Here is a 25,630-nt window from a genome sequence, read left to right as displayed (position 1 = left end):
TCCCAAAGGCTTGCACAGCTGTTTATTACAGCAACCCTGGCTATGAGCTCCAGAAGCTAATGGTGCCTCTGGGAGGCACCTCTCTCTGGGACTGGGCAGCTCAGAGACCAGGGGTGGCAGTAGCAGCTGCCCAGAGGACTCTCAAGGAGAGGGGAGAGGAGAGGAGAGGAGGCTGTGGGAAGACTCCACAAGGGTGTTCCAAAAAGGGTGAGAGGCTGCCAGCTCTGCAGGCAAGGGGTGACATACAGTAAATGGGCTCCTGAGCCCCACAGGGGTGCCGCAGAAAGAATGTAGTTTGTTAAGGGAGCTGTGGACTCAAAAGGGTTGAAAACCTCTGTTTTAAGGGATTATACAGTGGTACCTCGGGTTAAGAATTTAATTCATTCCAGAGGTCCGTTCTTAACCTGAAACTGTTCTTAATCTGAGGTACCGCTTTAGCTAATGGGGCCTCCCACTGCCGCCGCGCTGCCGCTGCGTGATTTCTGTTCTCATCCTGAAGCAAAGTTCTTAACCCAAGGTACTATTTCTGGGTTAGCGGAGTCTGTAACCTGAAGCGTCTGTAACTCGAGGTACCACTGTAATTGTATTGTTACATGCCACTCCAATCTCTGCTGAGCAGTAGCAAAACACTCACCCAGGGTCGTGTTTTCGTTGTGAATTCGGGGCATGGCAGAGGCTGTAGTGTTTTAAGATAGATGGTTTATTTTACACCTATATAAACCTCAATCTACACACAGAGAAAGAAAACCCACAGCATTACATCTCCAGAGAGTCTCTCTTTGCTTCTCCCACAGCTTCAGCCAGCTTGAGTCCAGATCAGCCAATCATGCTCCTCAGTCTCTGGGTTACAGACTCTCCAGTCAGCACCCAAGATAGTTCTGACCTTTGTTCTCCTCCTCCTTCCCAGCACACCTCTTGCCAAAATCCCAAGCCTCCTGTAAAGACACTTTTCTCTGTCAGCCCTCCATCACTTTGGTAACCTGCCAATTCTCCTGCTCTGCCAACTCCTCTGAGCTGGGGTGGGGAGGACAGCTCTTTTGCATGGCCAATGGCCCTTAACGGCCCAGGACTCTTCTTTAAGGCTATATGTTTAACTAGCCTGGCCAGGATGGTTTGCATGAGCCTCCTTATCTGGCACAGTTATACAGCTTGCATTTTCCCTTCCTATCCTAAATATTAGCTAGATTCTGACATTCATTAATTTCTTAGGTTTAGGTCCGTCCGTCCCCACCTTATGACAGTATATGAATTGCTAGTTTGCTCCTAGCAATTTGCTCCTAGTTTGCTCCTTTCTCTGGCAGGAAGGCAGGATACAATACAATAAAAATGTCTTTTTGAAAACAAACAAGGTAAAGGTAAAGGGACCCCTGACCATTAGGTCCAGTCGTGACCGACTCTGGGGTTGTGGTGCTCATCTCGCTTTATTGGCTGAGGGAGCCGGCGTACAGCTTCTGGGTCATGTGGCCAGCATGACAAAGCCACTTCTGGCGAACCGGAGCGGTACCTACTTATCTACTTGCACTTTGATGTGCTTTCGAACTGCTAGGTTGGCAGGAGCAGGGACCGAGCAATGGGAGCTCACCCCGTTGCGGGGATTCGAACCGCTGACCTTCTGATTGACAAGTCCTAGGCTCTGTGGTTTAACCCACAGCGCCACCCGCGTCCCACCCAGCCCCAATTAAGTCTCCAACTATGTCACCTACACTATGTACTCAGAAGTTCAACAGGACACACACTTGCCCCGATTGCACTTTCTTCCCAGAAAAGGAAACTTATTGCCCGCCCCCCGTGTGCGGGGCCAACCCTCCTTTAAAGTTTAGACACCCTGAGCAGTCTGGGCTGATGGCGCAAGGTGGGTCTAGAAACGCGACCCTAAAGCAGGCTCTCTCGTCAGTCAGTCCTATTAATGGCACATGATATTCCCCACGAAGTGTGCTTTCCTTCCCTCCCTTTAAATTTCATGCTCCGAATTATCTCTCTGTGTGTAAAAGAGAGAGAGAGCGAATTGAACATCGCAACATAAATCCACGCTAAGTCAACTTGAGCATGAGTATCTCTCCGCCCCGGTTCCTTCCCGCACAAGCTGCTGAGGGGCCCGAAGGAGGCGGCTGAGGCGACGCCTTTCCTCCTGACCTCGGGCCAACAGTTGCTCGCGGGAGCGCGCCCCCTGACGGGCACGCGCCTTCCTGAACGCCCAAGGCGAGCGCGGGCAAGTACCGTAAGCTATAACGGGAAAAGCGTGCGAAGGATGAGGGGGTGTCTTGTGAGGGGGGGGGGGCTGCGGGCCTTGCCAGCAAAAGGGGCAGGAGCGGAGCATGTTGGTCTCTTAGGGGCAGAGGAAAGGGCGTGGGGCGGGCGGGGTGGGGAGCAGAGCTTGGTCGGGCTTCCTCGCCGACGCTTACTTATACATGACTACAGCTAGTGATACTTTGGTTTGATACTGCAGCTCCTCGAAGTTAAAAAAAAATATGCATTGTTGTGTGGTGGTGAACTGTTCCTTTTTAACAGCTGGGGAGGGAGCTCCCCTCCCCACCTTCACGCCAACCCCGGTGTGTGTGTCTAATAATATTGGTTTGTGGAGAGGAATGCTTGTCTCCTATGCCCTCCTTTGAGTCTGTGGGGCTTTCTGCCTCTCCCTCAGCTCGTTTTTGAGGAGGTAGTTAAAGGGAGAAAAGAAAGAATTGGAGGCGGGGAGAGAGCTGCGTGCAACTTTTATTTCTCTTATAAAAAGCTCTGTTCTTCCTGTTCCCTCCAGCTTGTTGTGTTTATTATATGGGGTGAGAGGGGGGGGGGAGAGAGAGATGGGATGGAAACTGTGGCGTCCTCCAATCCCCCCCCCCCCCGCGCGCTTCATTTCCAGCCCTCTCTCCGTTTGCATATCTTTGTAAGGATGGGTTTCAAGTTCACCCATCTGGGACTTGTCTTTTATGGCTGCAAGGAATAGGCAGCGCTCAGTTTCTAACTAAGGAGGCACAACTCTTGGCTGTCAATGTCTGCTCCTGCTCCCCAATCCTACTTGCGTGGCAGCTGCTTACAGTTGTTTATTGGTGAGGGAATGTACTCTGTTGTTGCCATCTTTTGCTCCACAGCTGAGCCCTGGCATGGGGAGAGGGAGAGGGAGAGGAAAAAGCTTCAGGGTTGTACTACGGGGCTGTAGGGCATTCACTGGGTTTTAGTTTAGGTTACTGGGACATTAGGAGGGAACAGTCCAGGCCCTTTTAACAAACTGCCTACAGCCACCCCTCTTCCCCTTAATGGAAAGGAGGGGATAGCGGAGGAGCAACACTGTTGGTTTTGAAACAGGCATTTTGTGTCCTTCTTGCCTCTCTGTTGGGAAACAGGCAGTGACATCCTATTAATCGGAAGGAAATCTGAAACCATCGCAGCCGGTAGTACAAAAATAAAGTGCCATAAGAGTAGACTTGCAAACTGTGACTGACACTTTCTGTTAACTAATGCAGAACAGTTGTCTGCTTTTAAATCTGCCAGGATCGTAGCCCATGCTTTGTAATAGATTCTGTAGAACTGTATAGTGGTATAGCATACTTTCCAGTTATCTAAATAAGCCTGTGAAGCTGAGAAACAGTACTTGCCCAGGACCATTTGGTGATTATTAATAGCTAAATGGACATGCAACTCCTTCCAAACTTAAAAGCCTGCCTGCTATCTCACACTGGCGGTTGGTGCTCACTTGTGTAATAGTCAGTGGGCCAGGAAGAGTATGCTTTCTTAAAATAACTAGGATTCTTTCACAACTTTCCTTTGCTCATGGGCTTCCAAGGTAACTGGGATTTCAGGAAAGTCTGATCAAACTCAGGCGACACTTGGGTATGCAGTGCAACATTAAAGGGCATATAATTTCTTAGCTGAACTGTATTTTTGAAATGCCACATACCTTTGACACACAGAAACAATGCAGGACGGAACAGTGAAGCAGGTAAGAGGTTAAATCTGATTGTATAGGCTTTCCAGCTACCTCACTGGTTGGTCTAATGCTTAGAGTGGATATCTTTTTCAGTATTCCCTCATGGATAGCTACCTGGGGGCTGCTTGTAGGGCATGTAGGGCACCCCCAGAGGCAAGTGGGGGTATAGCACCAGATGTGACTCTTCCCTTTGTAGAGTAGGCTACATTCCAGCTATGTAGAAGTCGAAAGGTTCTACACACCCACCCACACAAATCTCTTCATCCATGCAAGCAGGAGACATTGTTATGGTTGAAGGATGCATTTCAGCCAGGCAACAGCACTTGAGGTGAGCTTAGAGCAGGACTGGTGAAGGGCATGGACTAGGAGATTCCTGACAGTCAAATAGAGAGGTCTGGAGGGCCACATCGAGTCCCCACACCTGCTCCCCTTAGGGTTAGGCATGGTTCTTTTTCTGTGAACTCTTGTTCATACTTCCCGGTCCAATCTTGGGGAGGGGGCCCTCTTCTGTAGCCACTCTGTTTCTGGGTGCCAACATTGTCACAGAGCAGGAAGGAGTGGAATTGTTAGGGCTACTTTGCTCTGCTCTGCTTGGAAAGTTAGCAGCTGCTTCGGCAGTCTTGTAGTACAGGTACATCAGGGGATGACAGTTTAAGCTCTGTTTCTCTTGACTCTGCTCTGACTTATTGATGCTTGGTCCAGACTTCCAGAGCTTGTCAAGCTTTCCTCTGTACTTAGAGGAATCCTAATTCCTAACCAGTGTTAGAAACTGAGATGTGAAAGCTAGGAGCTAAATAGCACCTTAAACCTAGATTATGGGTGCAACAACAGAATGTCTAGGTGAACTTTTTTATAACAAAAATACAAAGCTGAAAATGAATGAACTGCAGCTAAAATATGTTCATTTTTCACATGGTCTAGTCCTTCTCCTGCTCACCCCCCTAATATTCTTAAGAGGGTCTCTTCTCCAGCCTTTAGAGCAGGGGTAGGCGACCTAAGGCCCATGGGCTGGATGCAGCCCAATTGCCTTCTCAATCTGACATGCGGACAGTCCGAGAATCAGCGTGTTTCATGAGTAGAATGTGTCCTTCTATTTAAAATGCATCTCTGGGTTATTTGTGGGGCCTGCCTGGTATTTTTACATGAGTAGAATGTGTGCTTTTATTTAAAATGCATCTCTGAGTTATTTGTGGGGCATAGGAATTCGTTCATTCCCCCCCCCAAAAAAAATTAGTCTGGCCCACCACATGGTCTGAGGGACGGCAGACCAGCCCACAGCTGAAAAAGGTTGCTGGCCGCTGCTTTAGAGAGTAGCTGGAAGTGGGGAGACAGAAAAAGGTCCTCCTTTCCTTCCACTCTGCAGTTTAAATCTGAAATCTTAGGTGCAGTACTGTGCCCAGAGCTGAGAAACTGCTCACACTAATGAAATTCCCTTTCACAAAATGTGCCTAGAACAATGGGAGTTTTGAACACTACTGCTAACAATTTATATGTGTGTTTTCTCACATTCAGGCTTTCTCCTTTCTCTTTCTCTTTCTCTTCCCCTTGCTCTGTTCTTTTCTCCAATATCTGATTTATATGGTTAGGTCCTTGGTGGCAGGCACCTATCAATGTTTGTTTGTGATGTAAGGTGCCATGTACATTGATGGTGCTATATGAGCAATAGTAATGTAACCACTGTGGTGACTTTTGTCCTTAATGTTAAGTATCTTATTGCAATCTCTCTATAAAGATCTCTGTTCTCTGATTACAAATGACTTCAGATTGAATCACTGCCTACCAATGAAAGGAGGGCCAACAAGCAGGGCCTCAGATGCTGTTGTTAAGGCATAAGGCAGGTTCATACAAGGATTCTTTCAAACTACCTGCTCACAAAAACCATTTAAGGCTTTATAGAGTAAAACCAGCAGTTTGGAGTGGGTCTAGAAATGCAGTGTTAACCAGTGGAACTGCTATGTAATAGTCTTAAATAAATAATATAGGGCTTGACTTTTGATTGGCAATCTTCTTGGTGTTAGGTGTAGCAACCTTAAAAGCAAACAGAGAGGAAACTGATATACTTATACTATACTCAGTTATTTACTGTCGCTTTGCGTAGTTCTACCTTAGCGATGATAAAGAGTTCTCCTTAAGAGAAGAAACAAGTTGGAAATTTGTTTGTGCAACTACAATCTTTCTACTTCCTATGTTGTCTTATCACTGGAACTATTGGGCATTACATGTATTGCAGCTCTGGAATGAGCTGACCCATGTTGAATATTTTCTCAAAATTCCCTGAGCAAAACACTTTAGGTTGTGTCCCAGTCTGTGGATCCCCCCTCCTCTCAATCAGAATGGTGCTCCTTTATTTCTTGACATCCTTTTACCATCTGTGAATTTATCTGCACAAAGCAGCTTTGGCCTTGTTTATGTTATATGTGCTTGGTACATCCAGACTTGATTACTGTAATATACTCTACATGGGGCTGCCTGTAAGAACATAGATTGCTGCCTTGAACCATGCCGGGATATGGTCTACTTTGCCCAGTATTTTCTATTCTGATTTGCAGTGCTGTCTGGGATCTTAGCAAAGTGTTTTCACATAGCATGCATCATCATCATTTTTCTGGAGATGTCAGGGACTGAATCCTGAAACCTTCTATATGCAAAGTGTGTGCTGTACCACTGTGCTGTGGTCTATTCCTATAGAAGCCAAAAGTTTATTTGTTAGCAGGTATCTAATTAGCAAGGAAGGATGTGTTCTTTTCTTGAACATAGCAAGTGGATTATCTAACAAGGGGGCAGCCCCACCCTACATAACTGATCACAAGACATGCACACCATTTGAATGGCAATGCCTATCAACCTGGGCCCCCTTTCAAATATTGTATTGGCGGGGTGTGGGCGATGAAGGGATCTCAGCCCCAGCAAACTTCACAAAGTGGTTCAAAACCTTTCTAGGAGCCAACTCTCTCAGAAAGGAAAGTATAAAGGTAAAGGGACCCCTGACCATTAGGTCCAGTCGTGACCGACTCTGGGGTTGCGGCGCTCATCTCACTTTATTGGCCGAGGGAGCCGGCGTACAGCTTCCAGGTCATGTGGCCAGCATGACTAAGCTGCTTCTGGCGAACCAGAGCAGTGCACGGAAACACCGTTTACCTTCCCGCCAGAGCGGTACCTATTTATCTGCTTGCACTTTGATGTGCTTTCGAACTGCTAGGTTGGCAGGAGCAGGGACTGAGCAACGGGAGCTCACCCCGTCGCCGGGATTCGAACTGCCAACCTTCTGATCAGCAAGCCCTAGGCTCTGTGGTTTAACCCACAGCGCCACCTGCGTCCCCAAAGGAAAGTATGCTTACTGATTATTTGTGTATGCTAACATAAGAAATCCACTGTGGATGGATGCCACATTAAAAATGGTGACATGTTAAATGGCATGTCTAGAGAGTTTGACTACTAACTAGAAGTTTCAATTCCAATTTGAGCAGCAAACCTAACCACATGTTAACACATTTGACTAGGTATATAGCCAAACTTGCAGTGCCCAGGGGATGGTAAGAGATCCAGCATACAGTGACTAATTATTATAGTAAAGAACCTGAAATTATCCAAAGGTTTATGTGATTAGAACATTCTTGGCCACTGTTGCTTTGCCAAAATGGAAGCCAAAAACTGGTTTTACAGGATGATTTTGTGCAGTGTATTATCCTTTGAGCAAACAGTGTAAGGTTTTGTTTGTTTTTCAAATCAGAAAAGTAGTACCAGTAATTCTTGATGAATTCAAACTATTTATTTCTTGACTATATATTTCTTCAATTATCTGCTCTGTCTCTACTAAGTCAAAGTGCTTTCTCTCCTAATCTAGGATACAGTCCTGACCCAGCTTACCTGGAAGTAAGCCCCATTTGATTCAGTTGGACTTACTTCTGAGTTAGATATGGTTAGGACTGTCTTGTCCTTGCACCTTGTCTGTTCAATATTTCTTAATTCTGTTCCCTCTTTGAGTCCCCTTTCACACATTTCTTGATTACTACTTTGAACTTTCACTGTCAAAATCTCCTCTATTTCTTTTTCTTTCTGAAAAATAAAATATTTTTTTTTGTTACCACAATAAACTATAATAAAATTTAACAAACTTTGGAGTGCTGCTGTTCTTGTCACATTACCCATTTTCCTCTTTGAGTTTGTACTTTTGTTGCAAATAATAGAATCATCATCAAAACATTAATAAATCTGTGGAGGCACGTCTCTCTGTAGTAACTTCTCTACTTCAGCAGGCTCAAATAAGAATTGTTTCCATTGCTGTAGAACTGTCTTTAATGTTTGGCTCCTGGACAGAGTTGTTTTATTTTATTTAATCAATGAGAGAAGTTTCAGTAAAGCCAGTGTAAGTCTACAGATCTGAGACTCACAGTACATCATGGTGCATGAGTTAACTTATATCATAAAACCCTTAGATAACCAGTTTGAACCTAGCAACATTTTGGTCATTTCTGGAAGTTCTAGCATTCTAGTATGTTCCATCAACCATCTTTGTTTTCTTGACTTTCTCTTCCTGTATTCAGGTTAGGACTGTGGAGAAATCTTCTTGACATGGGTATGCCTTCCAGCTAACCCAGGGATGAAAAGAAAAACAGCAGAGTATTCATGGAAGCCAGTACCACAGAGCAAATCTTCTCCATGTGACCGATTCAAGCATGCCTGCTGCATCTGCAGGGGGTTCCTTTATGTTTATGGTGGACGGCAAAATACTACCTTGAATGATTTCTGGCGATACAAGATAGGTAAGTTTTCCTGTTCACTAAATCATCATCATCATCATCATCATCATCATCTTTTTATTTGTATCCTACCCAACTGACTGGGTTGCTCCAACAAATTATAAAAACACAGTAAAACATCAAACGTTAAAAACTTTGCTATAAAGAGCTGCCTTCAGATGTCATATATTGTAGTTACATGTATCATTATGCCACTGACTAAACCAAATCTACATGCTGTATTCACACAAACCTGTTTTTCTTGACAACCTGATGAAATTTCCACCAGATTCTTTCTATAGCAGATTCCTGCCCCTCCCCAATCCAAGTAAGCAAAGTAAGATTAATGAATAAACTTTATCACCCTAATAACAATAAGAATAATGATTGTTATGTGGATTCTTCATTCAAGCCCACCTTTACGGAAAGCTAATGCAAACCTTTTCCACATATGAAAATAAAAATAATGTAGAAGTATTATGATGACTACCTGTGGCACTTGCAGGCAAATGTTTTTGTTTTTCTGGTAAACCATACCCTTGGTTTCCTGTGTTGATAAGGAAAAGTGAACATACCTGTTCAGAAACCATTGCTGTTTCTCTTGTGTGATCCAGCGCAACAGCTTTTATGTCATTACCATTTCAGAAACTAGGAGAATGCTGAGTTTATATCTGAAAGTTTGTGAATTTGGAGGTGGGGTTTAATTCTCAGTGGCAACTATCCAAAATGGATTCTAAAGAACATTGTTGTGTTCTGTGTATCTGTGGATATTAATCATAGGCCAGTCACAGGGTACTAGGCCATGGGATAAATACAGGGTTTAATTACACATTATCAAAAATCGGGCTGCTGCCAAAATGTCATATGTCCAGTCCACGCTCCCTCTATAACATATAGTAAAATACATGCATTTCCTTGCTGCTGTTCTACATCAGCTGACACTGGAGGGGCAGGAAGTCTCACTGCATTCTCATGCTAAGCAAGTTAAACTATGGTTATGGAGGGAAAGGATGAAACTCTTGGTAAGTGGTGACTGTTTTTGGTGGAAGCCCATATTTCTGATGTGCATTTTCTGCCTCAGCTATGTGTTTTGTCTATGGCCAGCAACTGTTTGAGAGAGGCTCAATAAAATGCAAACCGAGACTGCATTTGTCCAATAACATGCATCCTTTTTAACAGACAAGTCTTGTTGGAGACTAGTGCAAGCAGATGGAGCCAATATTTTCCAGCGCTGCAGACTGGCCATTGTGAAACTTGTCCATAGAGCTGAAGCTCTTGCCTTGTTTTATAATACACAGGGACCCACAGGTATCCACTTCAATGCATCACAGAGGATGACAGTCCATGTTTTACTTGCTTAATCTCTGTGGAATTTTAACAGAGCTTGATATAAGTAACTGCTCCATGTTGGGAGAAAGACAGGTTAGGTGATTTCATGGGTCCCTTTCACACCTTGACAATCTTAATCAAAACAATTTCTAGAGAATAATGAATGGGAGAGACTGGAAAACTCAGAAGATGGCCCTGAAGAACTGGAAGAGCACACAATGGTGGATTATCAGGCAAGTTTGAATTGATTTGGTCCTGTATAATACAATAACTAGTTCTTCTTTGCTACTGTGGACTCAGCTATACAGCTGCAAATATAATGTTTTAATTGTATTTTAAGTGCATTATACAAATGTGACACTAGATGGTGAGCTTATGGCAAATTCAATATATTTTTCAAAACACTTCTTAAAAAAGCATTTCCACAGCGTTTTTTATATGTGTCTAGATTCTACCTGTCATTTCCCCATTATAGTCTGTGTGGCTGGTGCTGTTCTGTAGTTTAGTTTCCTGGTAGGCTCAGACTTCTGCTTCAGGGTAAGAATCTCTATTCTCTTCTTCCTGCAGCAGCAAAAATATCCAGCCCCCCCCCCCCGAGAAACTGCTGGGTATGTGTAACACTTGTATTCCTATAGGTCAGGTGACAGTTGTTAGCAGAAAGAACTCTAGAAGGGGAGGGAATAGCCCTTCTTTCCTAGAGAGGTTCAGCTACTGTGTTCTTTGTGGGCCTCCTTTCACTGATCACATTTTTGAGACATAAACCTATAAATACAAAGTGTGATTGAACAAACACACACTTGCAAACATATGTATGGTTGTTGTTTTTCTTTAACTAAATTAGTGAGTGGGTAGCGTTATTCTTGGAGTAAGATGATAGTTTGCTGTTCTCCTTTTAGGTGAAATAAGGTGAAACAAGCATTTGGTTTGCTGTTTTCCTTTTAGGTGAAATAAGGAACAGAGTACCATGGTTTTTTTGCAGGTGTTTTTTTTGGCATATTGTTCTCTGTTAGTGACAAGGTTGTTTCGTTGAGAGGAAATGACAATGAAACAGTCAGTCAGCTGTAGAAGGACATTCCTTTCAATAACGTTATTCAATTTATTTTTACCTACTAGGGCTGATTTAAATATTAGAAACCTTACAGCTGGCCTATGCGAAAGCTGTCAAAAAGCACATCTATGTGGTGCTCTGGCTGGCAAGCATACACTTTAAAAACATCTTATCTTGTGTGTCAGCTTAGTACGTGCAGCATCTGCCATGTTCCTCAGTTATCTTTGTAACTGCTGACACTACCCATTTTAAATGTTACACCTGATGCGTTTCTGCAGCCTCTGTGGAGGTAACATAACATTTCAAATCAGCCCCAAGCATATGTCCCACAAATCAATTTGCACAGCCCCCTTAAAAGATGTGCCTCAAAATTATTATTTGTTCAGTAGACGTTCTAGATACCCCCACAATAGTGCATTTAAAATATTTTTGTCATTCCTACAGTCCAAGCATGAGGAAACTCACATTTGGGCAACTCTATCGGGCACTTAAGCTCTCTTAGGCCTCTCCCCTCACTGGCACTGCTACGTGCCCTGTCTTTCTTTTCCCTGTGATAATTCCTCTTGCTTGCCTGGCATTTTGCATTACAGGAATGTAGCCCTCCTGTCAAATCCATTGCCCCACTGGCTTTGCCCTCTCATCACCACTGGCACATGGTCCCCAAAAGCTGCTCACAAGGGAATGTGGCCTCGGGCTGAAAAGGGTTCTCCACTCCGGCTGTAGGCTTTAACACCTTGCAGAAAGGTTCATTGTCAACAAATATTGTAATAAATGTTTGTGACCACAGTACTATCCACCTGAAGTGGCTATAGGGATCTGCCTTAGTAAGCAAGTCTTTTGGATTTAATTCTGTGTGTTCAATATTTAAGTGTGCTTGCAATCACAAAAGTTGGCACAGCCCATTCTGCGCCTCTCTCCATGAAACATGAGCGGGGGGGTGGGTGTATGTATGTGTAGAGCATGGTGCATGGGACCATTACTCCTTCCATATGTCTGTTGCTGGAGTGCAGCTTAGATTGTGATTTGAAATTTACAATGAATTCACTTGATTGCATTTGACTTTGGAAGATACAAGTATGTTTTACAAGAAAATCATTATTTTACTTTCAGGGTATCCTCTATATCTTTGGTGGAATGGTGGATTCTGCTTTCACACTGAGAAAGAATCCTCTTTGGATGTATGACACTGGTATGGAACTAGACAAGCAACATCTTTAAACAGGATTGCATATAGATTTGATAAATACGTAGGTAGGGCAGCCTGTTTGGGTGGAGTAGACAGGTGAGAATCTTTTGGCATGCCTTGTTTGCCATTATATCTGCCTGAGCTTGCTTGAAGCATCAGATTTCCAGTCAAGTTCCAGTAAGATCAATAGTCAATCCATTTGAACTATAGAATGTTTTAACATTTCAGGTAAACGTATCTATAGAAAAAGAAACACCACGCTATTTAACAAGAAGCTTCCCCCGTGTCTCATTCACTATAGGATTATTCACAGCAAAACTACCCAGCAAAAGTACAGGAGTAGGAGGAGGTTGAGAAATCCACTTAAGTACCTTTGTGTTGGAATCAATGTTTCACTAAACACAAATTTAGTAATTCAGCTATATATTTGTGACAGAACACTGAGTATTAGGGCCAGGACAGTCCTAGCATTCTTCCATTTGTTGATCATGTCTTTTCTGTATAGTTGGCAGGGATTCAGTTCCTGGGAACTATGAATTGCAGCCAGAAGCCTCAAGCCAATTTAGTGGCATACTAATACCTTTCAAACATTACAGAAGAGTTATAGTTGGCTTGTGGCTGAGAACCAGGGGTCTGCTCTTTTGCTATAGTGCAGTGTTTCCCAAACGTTTTTGGGCAACGGCACACCTGTTAGCCGGAAAAAAATCTCGCGGCACACCACCATTAAAGCCCCGCCCCGTGACGTCAGCGCGCAGCGTCACGCCGGGAGGGACGCACAAAAGCGAAAGTTTTTTCCCTCCCCCTTGCCGGGGAGGGAGGAGGCAGCAGAGCGAGGGCAGCTGAGGCGGCGGCGGCGATAGCGGGCGGAGGAGGGGGCGGCGGCGGGAGTTGCTGCTGCTGTTGTTGCTGCTGCTGCCCGGACATGCCGGCCTCCTCCTCCTCCGCTGTCTCGCGCTCCTCCCTTTTGTGCGCGCTGCCCCGCCGCTCGGCACCACCACCGCGGAGCCGCCCCCGGCTCGACGCGGATCCTCGCCGCCGCCGCCTCTCACCGCCCGACTCGCCCGCCTTCCTCCCACGGCACACCAGCCGGTGTCTCACGGCACACTAGTGTGCCGCGGAACACCGGTTGGGAAACACTGCTATAGTGTATGCTATAGTGTATGTTTGCTATAGTGTATTTCTTAGGTCCAGGCCTCATGAGAAAGCAAGATGAGATCTTCTGCATATTCCCAAGGATGGTGGGTGGGGACACAACGCCTTACCAGCCAATACTATAACATCATAACAACAGTACATCCATCATCTTTTTGGATTGGGGACAATAAATATGGTGGTATTTTTTGACCACAGGAAGCTGAGTCTGATCAGTGGTATGTCCCATCCAATATTGTCTATCCTGGTTCAAAGTGGCTCCCCTAAGTCTCTTTTTGCCATGATATCAGATTTTTATTTTAATAAAAAAAACCCCTGAATATACCTAGGATTGAACCTGTAGCATTAAATATGCAAAACACTGAGCCATGGGTACTTCTTATTTTTTGCCAGTGTCACTTCTGACAAACACTGTTGAGATGCTACTTTTGGGCAATATTTATGACAGATGAAAGCTACCTTAGTTGCTGTTAAGGAGAACTGAACAACTTTCTTGGTTCCCGTCTCCAAAGTTCAATGGGCCTTGCATGACATTACAAATAGAGCAGGAGTACCCTCTTGTGGTTAGTATTGTAACTGATATTTTATTGAAACTGCAGATTCAGCTAAATGGATGGAGCGCCAACTCACAGCAGGGGAGAGTGAAGTAAGAAATTTGGAAAACAGAAATGTGTGAATCATACATGAAACATGTTGCTTTGTTGATCCAACAGCTTGCTTAGGAATATGTTCTGAAAACTGTTCCAGAGTTCATCCGGGGAAATGCAGCAGCAGAGTAATTTTATGCTGTTGGTATCACTTTTTCACTGTAAGGGGAGGGATACTCATTTCTTCTATATTCTTAAATAATCTATACAGCATGTATATTTTTGGATCTTATATTTTGGAGGGAAGCAATTTCCAGCAGCTTTCATCCCCAGCAGCCTCTGGCACCCTTCAAAATCTGCTTTGAAGGGTCCCCCAGCACACTGGAGCATATTACAGTGGTAGCTCGACGCTTCAGACTCCGCTAACCCAGAAATAGTACCTCGGGTTAAGAACTTTGCTTCAGGATGAGAACAGAAATAATGCTCCAGCGGCGCGGCGGCAGGCCCCATTAGCTAAAGTGGTACCTCAGGTTAAGAACAGTTTCAGGTTAAGAACAGACCTCCAGAATGAATTAAGTTCTTAACCCAAGGTACCACTGTACTAGGGCGGGGGACGGGGGACAGCTGAAAATGGCTTCCTTCCCCATTCTACTGACTTTACTGCCAGCTGAGCAACACAGTTGGACACAATCCATGAGTATTTCTTTGTTTATAATATGTAGCACATTTATAACTGCTCTCTATACCAAATTACTTATGGTTTATTAGTTATAGATTGTGAGCTGCCCAGATAATGTTAAAGGTTAGCTATATAATTTTTCATTAATAAATACCAGGGTTTCTTCATGTATATAGGTACTAAAGAATATTTTGGTGAAAACCAGGCATACCATTTGGAAGCATGGGGCACTAGGGAAGTGTAGGCTGCCACACTTCATGAAGACAAGCACACACACAACCAAGAGCTTAGGTTCAGGCAGCTCTTAACATCAAGGATCAAGGTCTTGTGTGGTGGGGGCAGCCTGCACTTGTTCCTTCAAGTTTTGAACTACCTTCCCTCCGAAGCAGCAGCAGTAGTAGGGGCTTAGTCAAAGGGTGAACAGAGGCAGCCTTGCCTTTCCAACTTTTTCTCCTGTGAAACTGTACCAGAGCTTTATTTCTATGTTGTAAAGAACTTCCAGGCTGCTTTCATCCTCCATCAGACACACTTGGTCCTAACCAACTTTGCAAACAGTGCTGTATTATCACTTTTTTCAGGGGGAAAGCACTTTGAAGACTCACTATTCAAACAAACCTGAAGGAAACATGCAACTGTTTCTGAGGGTCGTTGCTTCTGGTGAATTATCTGAGGCACAGCCTCAACTATGATGTAATTGCCAGTTTTAACCTGCAGGCCCCCCCCCCGTCAACTATTTGCTAATCCATCCTTTTCTGAGAGGGGTTTATTTTCCTAGATGATGCCCTTCTCTATAGTTAGGGTGGTTTCTTCTGGTGGAAACACTGCATGGACACACTACATTTCTTGTACTTCATTGCACTAGCTATTTATTATTAGAAGTGCTCCTACTGCTTATTCTGGACTTGAATTTTCTGTTACCTAATTTTTATAGTAGTAGGTGATTCTGGAGTAGATTGACCATGTAACTAACTCTGCCTTCCTGGTTAGAAAAGTTTGGATAGCATGCCCCTTCCAAAGGCACCACCATGCTTGCTTTTGCAGTGCAGTGGAATATCAGTAACTCTCACAGCTGTTCATTGCTTTTCTCTACTCCTTCAACTGAGAACAAGCCCGTCCCATACCCATCAAGTGGTTGTATGAACAGAAATGCTCAGTGGTACCTCGGGTTAAGAACGTAATTTGTTCTGGAGGTCTGTTCTTAACCTGAAACTGTTCTTAACCTGAAGCACCACTTTAGCTAATGGGGCCTCCCGCTGCTGCTGCGCGATTTCTGTTCTCATCCTGAAGCAAAGTTCTTAACCTGAGGTACTATTTCTGGGTTAGCGGAGGCTGTAACCTGAAGCGTCTGTAACCTGAAGCATCTGTAACCTGAGGTACCACTGTACTGATGTTCATAAAGGTGTCAGGTACTGGTGTTTTACAAGGCCAGTGTGAATGCATTTTTAAGTGGAAGTAGTAAGGGGGGGGGGTCTGCTTGGATAGATGTGATGGCAACAACTGTTAATGGTAGTTGTTTCATTACTATCCTCTCCGCAGGGAACAGCTCCAGTTAATCGGAAGGGCCACAGTGCAGTCGTCTACAAAGGCATCATGTACATGTATGGCGGATACGTTGACCTTAAGGGTGCTTCTCAAGAATTCTGGACTTTATGTCTAAGTAAGTAAGTTGAGCTTTCTCTGTAGGCATGTGAGGAACCTCTGGCTTGTGTCCTTATTAGGCTTATTGGGCATCCTCCTTGGGCTGTGGTGTGATTTGGCCCAAATTGTAGCCATCACTTGGTGTCATACGGCATCAGCCATGGGACAGGTAAATCTGCACGGCCATCTTGAAAATGAAAAATTGGTAGTACGCTCTATGTACACTTCCAATTGTTCCTTTCCAGCTGCTGGTAGAATTTTGCACTTTTTCTGTCACCCTACCCACCTGTCAAAGTGGTATTTTTGTGTGTGTGTGTGTGTGTGTGTTTTAAATTTAGCAACCACCCAATTAGTTAGAAAGAAAACAGCTAGAATTTCCTTTGATTCTTTGCAGCCACAGCTTGAATTTAAGAGTGTACTTTGGGTTCTTCCTTTGAAACTCAATCCCCTGATGTCATGTGACTGGCAGGTGGACAGTTCTGTCAAAGTAGCCAGCAGTGGGTAGGGCTATTTTGGATCCTGCTCCCCATCCCTACTGAAGTGGCTGGTGGTTATGATACAAAACCCTTTTGAAACATCTAAAATGAGAATGAAAATGCAATTCTGTAGCTGTTTATCTGGGTATTGAATTAAACCAGGGATGGGGGAACTTCAAGCTTATGGACCAAATATGACCTTTCAAGCCTCTTTACCTGGTCCTCTAGACTCTTCCCAGGCCACACCTCTAAGAGCCCTGCTCCATGCATGCCCTCCTCAAATGCTTATGCCTGTCTGGAATGTGTAACAGCAACAGGATGTCATTTGAATGCCTTGAAGGAGGATGGTGGATATGTAGAAACATCTAACTTTGTATTCCTGTGGTAAAGGCACTTGTGAAGGAGTACTCTGCAGGATTAAACCCTCCTGCTCCCCACTGAGAAAGAGGACAAGACACAACTTCTTCCCCTGCTCCCCTCCCAACCGTATGTTTAGTTAGGTTTTTGCGAACCCTTATTAAACATCAGCTCACCACCTGAAATGATTTGGATCTGGGGAACTGTGCACAGCCTTTAGTCACATCTGTTGATTTTTGTCTCTGGTCCTACCCCACTGGCATGCAAGCCACAGAAGGGAATGTAGATGTTGGAAAAGGTTCCCTGCCCCTATGTTGAAACAGAAATGGACTGTAATCTTCTTCCTCCAGATGAAAAACAGTGGACACCAGCTGTATCTTACGGTGGTAGCCCAGGCCCTCGACATGGCCACTCAGCTGTGGTTCATGGCAACAACATGTACTTGTTTGGAGGGCTGATGGGTCTGAGTGAACAAAAAGACTTCTGGAAGTGGGATTTCATGGCTGCCAACTGGTCTAGTATCAGAACGAGGTAAAATCTTTTGAGAGCTATTAACCAGCATTTTCAGCAAGCTGTAGTTTGAGAATGGAGTAGATAAAACTACCCAAAATTAGAAAGGTTAAAAATATGTGTGTCTCGGGGAACTAGGCAGCTACGATGGCTGCCTCTGAGGGATGTGGATTAAGCTGTATTTGTACTTTGTGGAACAGCAAGTTGGTTCCCTTTCTAATGTGGGGTAGGGAATGTGTGGTGCTCTGGATGTTGTGGGTCTCCCAACCCCCATCAGCCCCATCTAGTGTGTCCAGTTCATTGGGGATGGTGGGAGTCGTAGTCTAGCAACATCCAGAGGGTCAAAAGTTCCCCACCTCTGCTTATAAGCTGTTGAATTCATGCTTTAATAATGCACATGTTCGCATCATTCTAGTCACATTCTCTGTGATCCAAAGAACGCTGTTGAAAAGCAGAAGGCATTTCTAATGCATTTCTTGGGCAAGGTCTCTTGTTCTGGAAGAGGCTGCCGTGGGAAGTCAAGCCCTGATATACAAAATTACAATGCTGTGATAAGGGAGGATTGCATTTATATACAGTGGTACCTCGCAAGACGAATGCCTCGCAAGACAAAAAAACTCGCTAGACGAAAGGCTTTTTTGTTTTTTGAGCTGCTTCGCAAGATGATTTTCCCTATGGGCTTGCTTCGCAAGACGGAAACGTCTTGCAAGTTTGTTTCCTTTTTCTTAACACCGTTAATACAGTTGCGACTTGACTTCGAGGAGCAACTCATAGAACGCGGTGTGGTAGCCTTTTTTGAGGTTTTTAAAGACTTTGGTGATTTTTGAAGCTTTTCCAAAACTTTCCTGACACCGTGCTTCGCAAGACGAAAAAAATCGCAAGACGACAAAACTCGTGGAACGAATTAACTTCGTCTTGCGAGGCACCACTGTACTGAGCCACACATTTCTGTCAGAATCAGGCCGAGACTTTTTGAGGAGGTAACTTTTTAAAAATTAGGGCAGTTTCACAAATGTTTGTACTGTTTAAAAGAAAGTATATTCAACTTGGGCTGACCAAGAATTATTGCATAATCATCCGTAACAGCCAATTTAGGGAGCATTATACATTCAGATACCTTCATTCAGTGCAGTTCCCTCTATCTTATGTAATTAATGGTGCTGTATAGTGCTGACCAAACAGAAACTAAAATCCTACCTCATTTTCATCAGCATAAACATTACTGATCTGTGTTCCTTGTTCTCTGTTGTGCTTGTGTTTAGTCACGGGCCTCCTAAAGTGGTGGGACACTCAGCTTTAATATTTGAAGATTCCATGCTGCTCTTTGGCGGAGGAATTTCTAATACTAGGCCAAGCAGTATTCTGTGGAAATACCATTTTCCATCTCAGATGTGGAAACAACTGGCTAGGACAACAGAACCTTCATCCAAAGCTTTTCACTGCATGTTGGGGATTGGATATGGCTTCCAAGGGATTGCTGGTTCTTCAAGGAAGTCACTCAGCTATTTGCATCAAAAAGAAATGGGTTGTTCAAAGCTACTGGCCATCTCTAAGCAGCATGCCTGTTTCTGTGAGTCTATTCACCAGGAGCCCTCATACCAAACATTCAGCAACGACGGTAGCACTGAAATTGAAATGAAAACCTTTTACCTGTCTCGGGAGGAGCCAGGATTTTGCTCACGCCAAACCACTTCGAGTTCAGAACTGAGTGCAAATGAGAAAGCATGCATATTGTCCGAGAGAGAGAGAACATCCTACCTAAACCTACCAAGAGAACAGGACTTTACAGAGGAAAATGCAAGTTTCATTGATCTGACACCTGCCTCTGTGGACATTTGTGAGTCTTCTGCCTCCATGGACATTAGTGAGTCTTCTGCTGTGCTGCTGCTTATTGGAGGTAAACCTTTGTCAAGTTCCTCTTCAATTTCATTTTGGCAAATGGAGCTAGACAAAATTTAAATGACGCATATACACATACTAAGGAGTGAGAACAAAAATACACCCTGTTGTATTTTACCCATTTTGTCATGAAACCAAAATGTCATGTGAATATGAAGTATCTAAGTATTTTAGAATGACAGCGTTACCACTTCATGGAGCCACTCACTCAGGGAAATAAACCATGCTGCTATTTTCAATGAATTGGTTTGGGCCTGCATGCTTGGATTAAGCAGCTTCATTGTGAATGCAGAAAAAGCGTCCAGTAAACCTGCTGCTTGTCCCTACAGTTAATTATTCTATTTATATAGAGCAATGCTGCTCAAATTGTGGCCCATGGTGGTCTGCAACATGGCTCTGGATTTATAGTTGAAGATGGAACATCAATAGTCATATTGATTTTTAATTGTTTTTTATGCCTTATATTGTATTCTTACTGAATTACAATTTGAAATCTATGGCATATGAATTGGAATACAATATACAGAAAACAAAAGGAACAATAAAAATACAATTAAAAATCATACTGCAGCCAGCCTAGCAAATTACAGTTGCTACAACAGCACAAAAATCCTTAATCAGTCTACCAAGACTCTCAGCAACCTTCAAGTGGTCCATGAGAAAATGTTTTGGAAGCATTGCTTTAGAGTGTTTAAAGCCCTTCTTAGGTTACCATCTTAATCCTTACAGCAACCCTGTAAGGTAGGATCAGAGTTGTTATCCCAAAGTTGCAGATAGGAGTGCTGGTAAAAGATTCTGTCTTACCTAGGTGTACACAAGGGTATGTTGAAACCAGTGGACAACTTAGTTCTTAGCTGCTTTGCCATACCACTTGAATCTACATCACCCCATCATCTCTATATAAAGTGGCCCTGCTAATTAATTTTAGACCCCTAGAAAAAGAACCAAAATTAAGTTAATTCCCCTGTAGTTAAGATATGTTAAGGCAAGCAGGCTTCTCCCTAAACCAGGGAAGGCAGAGTGCACAGATGTGCATACACTCACTCCATCCTTCCCCAGTAGCTAGGCTTTGGATGGGGGGAGGGTGTCCCCCCCTTTTTGCCAGTCTATTGGAAGATGCGATCTACCTGGAGTTTAAGTGGGGAAACGAGATAATCTCCCCCTAGCTTATTTCAAAACTATGTGCATGCCGCAGCTGGGGCTGCATGCGACTCTTAATCTCAGGGTCATGGGTTTGAGCCCCACACTGGGGAATATATTCCTGCATTGCAGGGGGTTGGACTGCATGACCCTTGTGGTTCCTTCCAACTCTACAATTCTATGATTCTACAGTAACTTAATATTATGCTGAAAACCAATTCTGGTGCTTGTTTGGGACGATCGCAGTACTTTGCTGGTCCCCAAGGAAGGATATTTTTTGTTTGGCCATTCCCACTGGTGAATCTTGAAATCTGCTGTGCTCAATCAGAGATGGAAAATGGTCCCTTGAAGTTAACCTTTCCTGACATTTGCCAGAAAACAAGGTTACAAAGTACACAGCTATTGTAAAAGCTTGCTGTACGCCTTATCAGTTTCAGAAGTGCTGCTCTTCAAATTGTCTTTAAAAGTTTAGCTGCCACTAAACAGCACATGGTGAGCTTATAAGTGATCTTATTTTTATATTTTTAGACTTTGACATTTATTTTTTGTGATAAAACTACATAAAATTATATTACTATGTTTTTGTGATTAAACTATATAAGCATCATTTTTTGTATGTATGCTGTTTGTATCTGAGAAGCAATGCATGATTGATGAAGGATTTAAAGTTGGACAATAATTACAAAAGCATATATTATTAAATTGTTGGCAATATGGCTGGTCATTAGTCACCATTTGATTTAGACTTAATGTGGCACTTTGCCTGTAGCAATGGGGAAAAACACTTTTAAGAATCAGTGTACCCACTTAGAATGAAGTGGAGGTCAAATTTGTTGATCTAAGAAGCAATTTGGATTCTGGAATAAAATTTAAGGCCTAATTCTAGGTCAGCTAATCAATTAATTCACTTTCCAGACAAAATTGTGGGTAGAAATCTTAAGACTGAACTTCTCTGTTTGGGTGCAACTATTACTTGGTATCATTCATATGAGAGGTCAGCAGAAAATAGTGTGTTGTCAGTTCTGTATGAGAAACACAGAACTTCACCCAAGATAAGGGGGGCTGCTAGGGACAGGCAAAAATGCAGGAAGGAAGCAGATTGTTTGCACATTGCAAAATTATTGTAAAAGAAAAACAGATAGAGGCAGTCATTTTGCACAGTTGTGTTATATTTAGAAATAAACTACAACAGTTTGTGACTGATTCCAAGTGGACTACAAATCACAGTTCCCATATACAGATGTTCAGTTCACTGCAGTTACTGTAGCACAGTTTATATATGTTACCATGAAACACAGTGTTCCTTATATATAATACTTAAAAAAACAAATAAGTTATACTCAGAGCTAGTGTCAAGCTCTACATCATTTAAAAAGAATTACAAATACAGCAGTTAGTGGGTGTGATTTTTTAAAAACAAACAAAATACTCTAACTCAAAATAATAAATCTTACATACTTTAAAGTAAGATTGTCCAGTTGAGGGAAGTAAGAGGATAAACAAATCAGTCACCAAACCTTTCTGCTGGGGGTGCTGCAGTAGAATGCTCCCTATTCTCTGATGCATGCGGAATGCCATACCTCCCCCAGGGCCATCAATTTCACAGTAAGAAAAAAGTTGAACATTTTGCTCCAGGAGGATGACTGTTGATATTCAGTGTTTGCACCAGAGAACAAAACAGCCATAATCACTAGTGAAACACAATGTCTAGCTCACCAGATAGATAGATAGATAGATAGATAGATAGATAGGAGTGAGCCTCCTTACAAACTCTACTGTGCATGTACTGTAACATACAAGATGTGTGGTCTATAGACTCTACTACACAGAGGCATGATTCTCCATTGGCTTTACACATGTATAGGACTCCATCTAAAGCTGTTGCTTCACACATTACTAGTTTGGGGAGCTGGAGGCCAAGGCTGGCACTTATTCCTTTAGCATGTAGATAGAATTGCCATTTGGTAAATGTATGAACTCTAAGCATGGTCAGCCCATGAACTAGTTTATGATCAGTTGCTGTAAACAAAAGTGAAATTCTGCATGCATTGGGCCAGGGCTGGGGAATTTGTGGCTCTTCAGATGTCTCCAACCCCATTTGTAGTCCAGCAACATCTAAAGGGCACCAGGTTCCACACCCCTGCAATAGGCAGAACAAAAGCTACTTTCCAAGCATTTCTCAATATAGTGGTTGCTCTCAACCAGCACAATCCTTCTAACATCAGGTAACAGTAATCTGCATATATGCCGTCAACCTTAATTAACCCCTAAAGCCAGTGTCTTATAGCCAAATGTTCAGGTGAGCAACTTTACTGCTCACCTCCATTAACACATATTGCATTTATGAAAGACTGTGTTCCCTCTGTGATAACTGCAGCTTTCATATGACAGTGTTTGCATGACACAATAAGCATTATTTCTTTTGTACAACGCAACCATTGAATACTGATGACATCTCATCATGAACTGCATGGCAATAACAAGGGCTATATACCATACCCAGTTTCTTACTGTGATCAGGAATAGGCATTTGTTTCTAGGAAAAATACTGTCTACTTTGCAAGTCATGTAGGTTCACCATTAAATAAAATATAAATATAGATCATGAGATCTGTGTCTTGCACAGTATTCCTCCATCAGTCAAATGAATAATCAATTTTGGCTATATATTTTTAAAAATACATTTGATAGCTATAGTGGTCAGCAATATTGTAGTCTAAGACTTCCTAGTAATTCAGAATTTTACAGTAGTGGAAATGAGAACAATTTCTTACATCTGAGCATCTCTCCATTTTTCCTTTGTTTTTGGCTTGGCTTGCATAGGACTCTAAATCACACAGAGCAACACAAATTTTGTTGTTGTTCAGTAGTCATTCTCTAACAACCCTAACATGCAACATTTTAGAAACTAGCTATACCTGCAATCTAGGAAACTCAAGGAAGTTTCACTAACATTCTAGATAGGAAACCGTTTATTAACCTTTCTTCTACTTCCACTCTCTTGTAATCGGGGGTATATTAAAAATAATTACTGTAGCATCTAAAATACACTCTTCTGTTAAAATTACTGATAAAACTCATGAGGTGATTTGGATTTTACCTCCAGATTGTTTGAAATGGTTTAGGCAGTTTCTTCTCCAGTTTGCTGATAATCTACACTCAGAGCATACTTTAAAAATGAAATTCGATCCTCACAATGCTACAGATAAAAAGCATTGCAACTGCTCTTATTTCAGAAGCAGCATTTAACAAGTAAAGAATGGGGAAAGGGAAGGGTGATCAAGCTGTTCATAGTGTATTGGTTCATTAGCCTGTGTCAACCCACCCCCAAAACAAGGAAGGTTTCTTGCACCATAAAATGTTTTCTTGAAACAGATACAACACTAAATAAATCAAGTTTAAGTGAACTTGCTTCAATTCTTTTAACCTACCCTTCCAACTGGGCAGCGAGTTGAGAGCCATTTTGGGAAGATAAAGATGATCACATTTCTACATTTTTTGTCTTTTTTGAAAACCAAAAGAATAAAGTTATTTTTTGAACATTAACAATAGAATCGTGTCCTAACCAGTAACTGTGTCCTACCAAGTTTTATTGTTCGCTCTCAATGCCCATGGAGAAATTGGTCCACAAACAAAAAAATGCTAAGCATGAGTTAAACTTGGGATTCACGTAGTTCCACGAATGAACAGCAATTTCCCTGAGTTTGTAGTAGAAAAAGATTTCCCCACTGGTCCAAAACTATTAGCACTTCAATATACTGAGGGAGACTCTTTCACTAAATGTCCAGTCACTGGTCTAATTTGAAGAAGATAGGTGAACTACTGGAATGTGTCTGAACACATTCTAGACACATTCTAGACTAGACTAGAAAATCAAGATGTAAAACCTGCCAATTGCAACCTCATTTGAAGGAAAAAAATTGTAGTGGAACATAGGAAAAAGGCAGTAATTCTAATTAGTCTGTACTTATAGTACAGAAATCAGCTATTGACAAGTTCATAGAACATACCTTAAAACAATTTTCAGTTTCGTTGGAAGGAACTTTCCAAACAGAAGCCAGTGAAAAGCCGCAAGGGAACATGCCTTTCCATTCTGAAGCTCTTCTGCAGCAGAAGTTTACACACTAGCAGTATTTTAGACACGTTATAGAGAATGGGACAAAATGTGGAACAGTTACACTCACACACTATGGTAGCCTAAAAGTGTTTGGTAGAAAATTGCTTTGCTTCTTTGACTAGAGAGAGCGGAACCTGCCAGTTGGGTAACCTATAGAGGTGCTGCATATTCAGTTTCTTTCATACATGGTGAGCAAAAGTGCAAAGTCTAGAAAGTGGATTAAGGCCAAGAACATTTGACAGATATCAGTACAAAAGAGGATTCAAAGGAGATGTTAAGAAAGAAGAGCTTGCTCTATAAAAACACCATTAGCACTACTTGCTTTTTATAGCAACCACCAGCAGGTGGCCTTAGAAGTTCCTATCCTCCCCATTACTAACTCGTTCATCACAGTGATGACTTTATTTACACCCCTAAAGCAGCAAGAAGCTTTATAAGCAGACAAAAGCACTGCTGTGGATGGAAACCTTGCAGATTTCATTACGCGACAGAATGTGTGTTCCAGTGTACTTTACAAAAGGTGCTCAGGCTTCCCAGCAGCTCTTCATACTAGATTTCCAGTTGCATGAATCCACAGTAAAACTGCCAGGCATTTTGTTTTAACCATGGTCTGAGCATGGGTCAATTCCAGGTTAAGTCCATTTCAGGAGTACGTTGCAGATGCTAGGAAGATGAGACTCTGTCAAAGCTCAGAGTTCAGTGGTAAGTAAACATTTCGGCCTTGTTGTAACATCTTCTGCAGCAGGGCTGAAATGAAAGCAACACACAATCTGTGTGGGAGATTTAAGGGGAGGGTCCTACTCAGAAGAGGGGTCCTGCAACTGAATGAACTCAGCCAATCAATTCAA

General features: G+C 42.8%; 2 protein-coding genes across 5 annotated transcripts in view; one reads left to right on the top strand and one right to left on the bottom strand.

The window, feature by feature from the left end:
- Positions 1 to 1,937: 1,937 nt before the first annotated feature.
- Positions 1,938 to 23,268, top strand: LOC310700810 (uncharacterized protein). Of its 4 annotated transcripts, none has more exons than XR_014522827.1 (9): positions 1,938 to 2,209; positions 8,470 to 8,688; positions 10,147 to 10,226; positions 12,152 to 12,230; positions 13,979 to 14,025; positions 16,182 to 16,302; positions 17,467 to 17,647; positions 18,889 to 20,212; positions 20,334 to 23,268. XR_014522827.1 is itself a non-coding variant. In XM_083490721.1 (8 exons), the coding sequence occupies exons 2-8, from the start codon at positions 8,526 to 8,528 to the stop codon at positions 19,583 to 19,585; spliced, it is 1,368 nt and encodes a 455-aa protein (XP_083346847.1). In that variant the 5' UTR covers positions 2,178 to 2,209; positions 8,470 to 8,525; the 3' UTR covers positions 19,586 to 23,268. The 4 variants fall into 4 exon arrangements, 2 of the variants coding, with proteins under 2 accessions (XP_083346847.1, XP_083346846.1); XR_014522828.1 differs by having other exon boundaries at positions 2,160 to 2,218; XM_083490721.1 differs by having other exon boundaries at positions 2,178 to 2,209; positions 18,889 to 23,268.
- Positions 21,817 to 25,630, bottom strand: part of EPB41L5 (erythrocyte membrane protein band 4.1 like 5) — a 59,426-nt gene continuing 55,612 nt past the window's right edge. Inside the window, exon 26 of the mRNA XM_083489292.1 lies at positions 21,817 to 25,529. Coding sequence (XP_083345418.1) covers positions 25,472 to 25,529 — 58 coding nt within the window. The 3' untranslated portion in view covers positions 21,817 to 25,471. The remainder of the gene's footprint in view (positions 25,530 to 25,630) is intronic.

The sequence above is a fragment of the Podarcis liolepis genome (genome assembly GCF_965112155.1).
Source record: "Podarcis liolepis genome assembly, chromosome: 1".
Classification (NCBI taxonomy): domain Eukaryota; kingdom Metazoa; phylum Chordata; class Lepidosauria; order Squamata; family Lacertidae; genus Podarcis; species Podarcis liolepis.
Note: the sequence above shows the minus strand (reverse complement) of the source record. Positions and strands in the feature narration are given on the sequence as shown.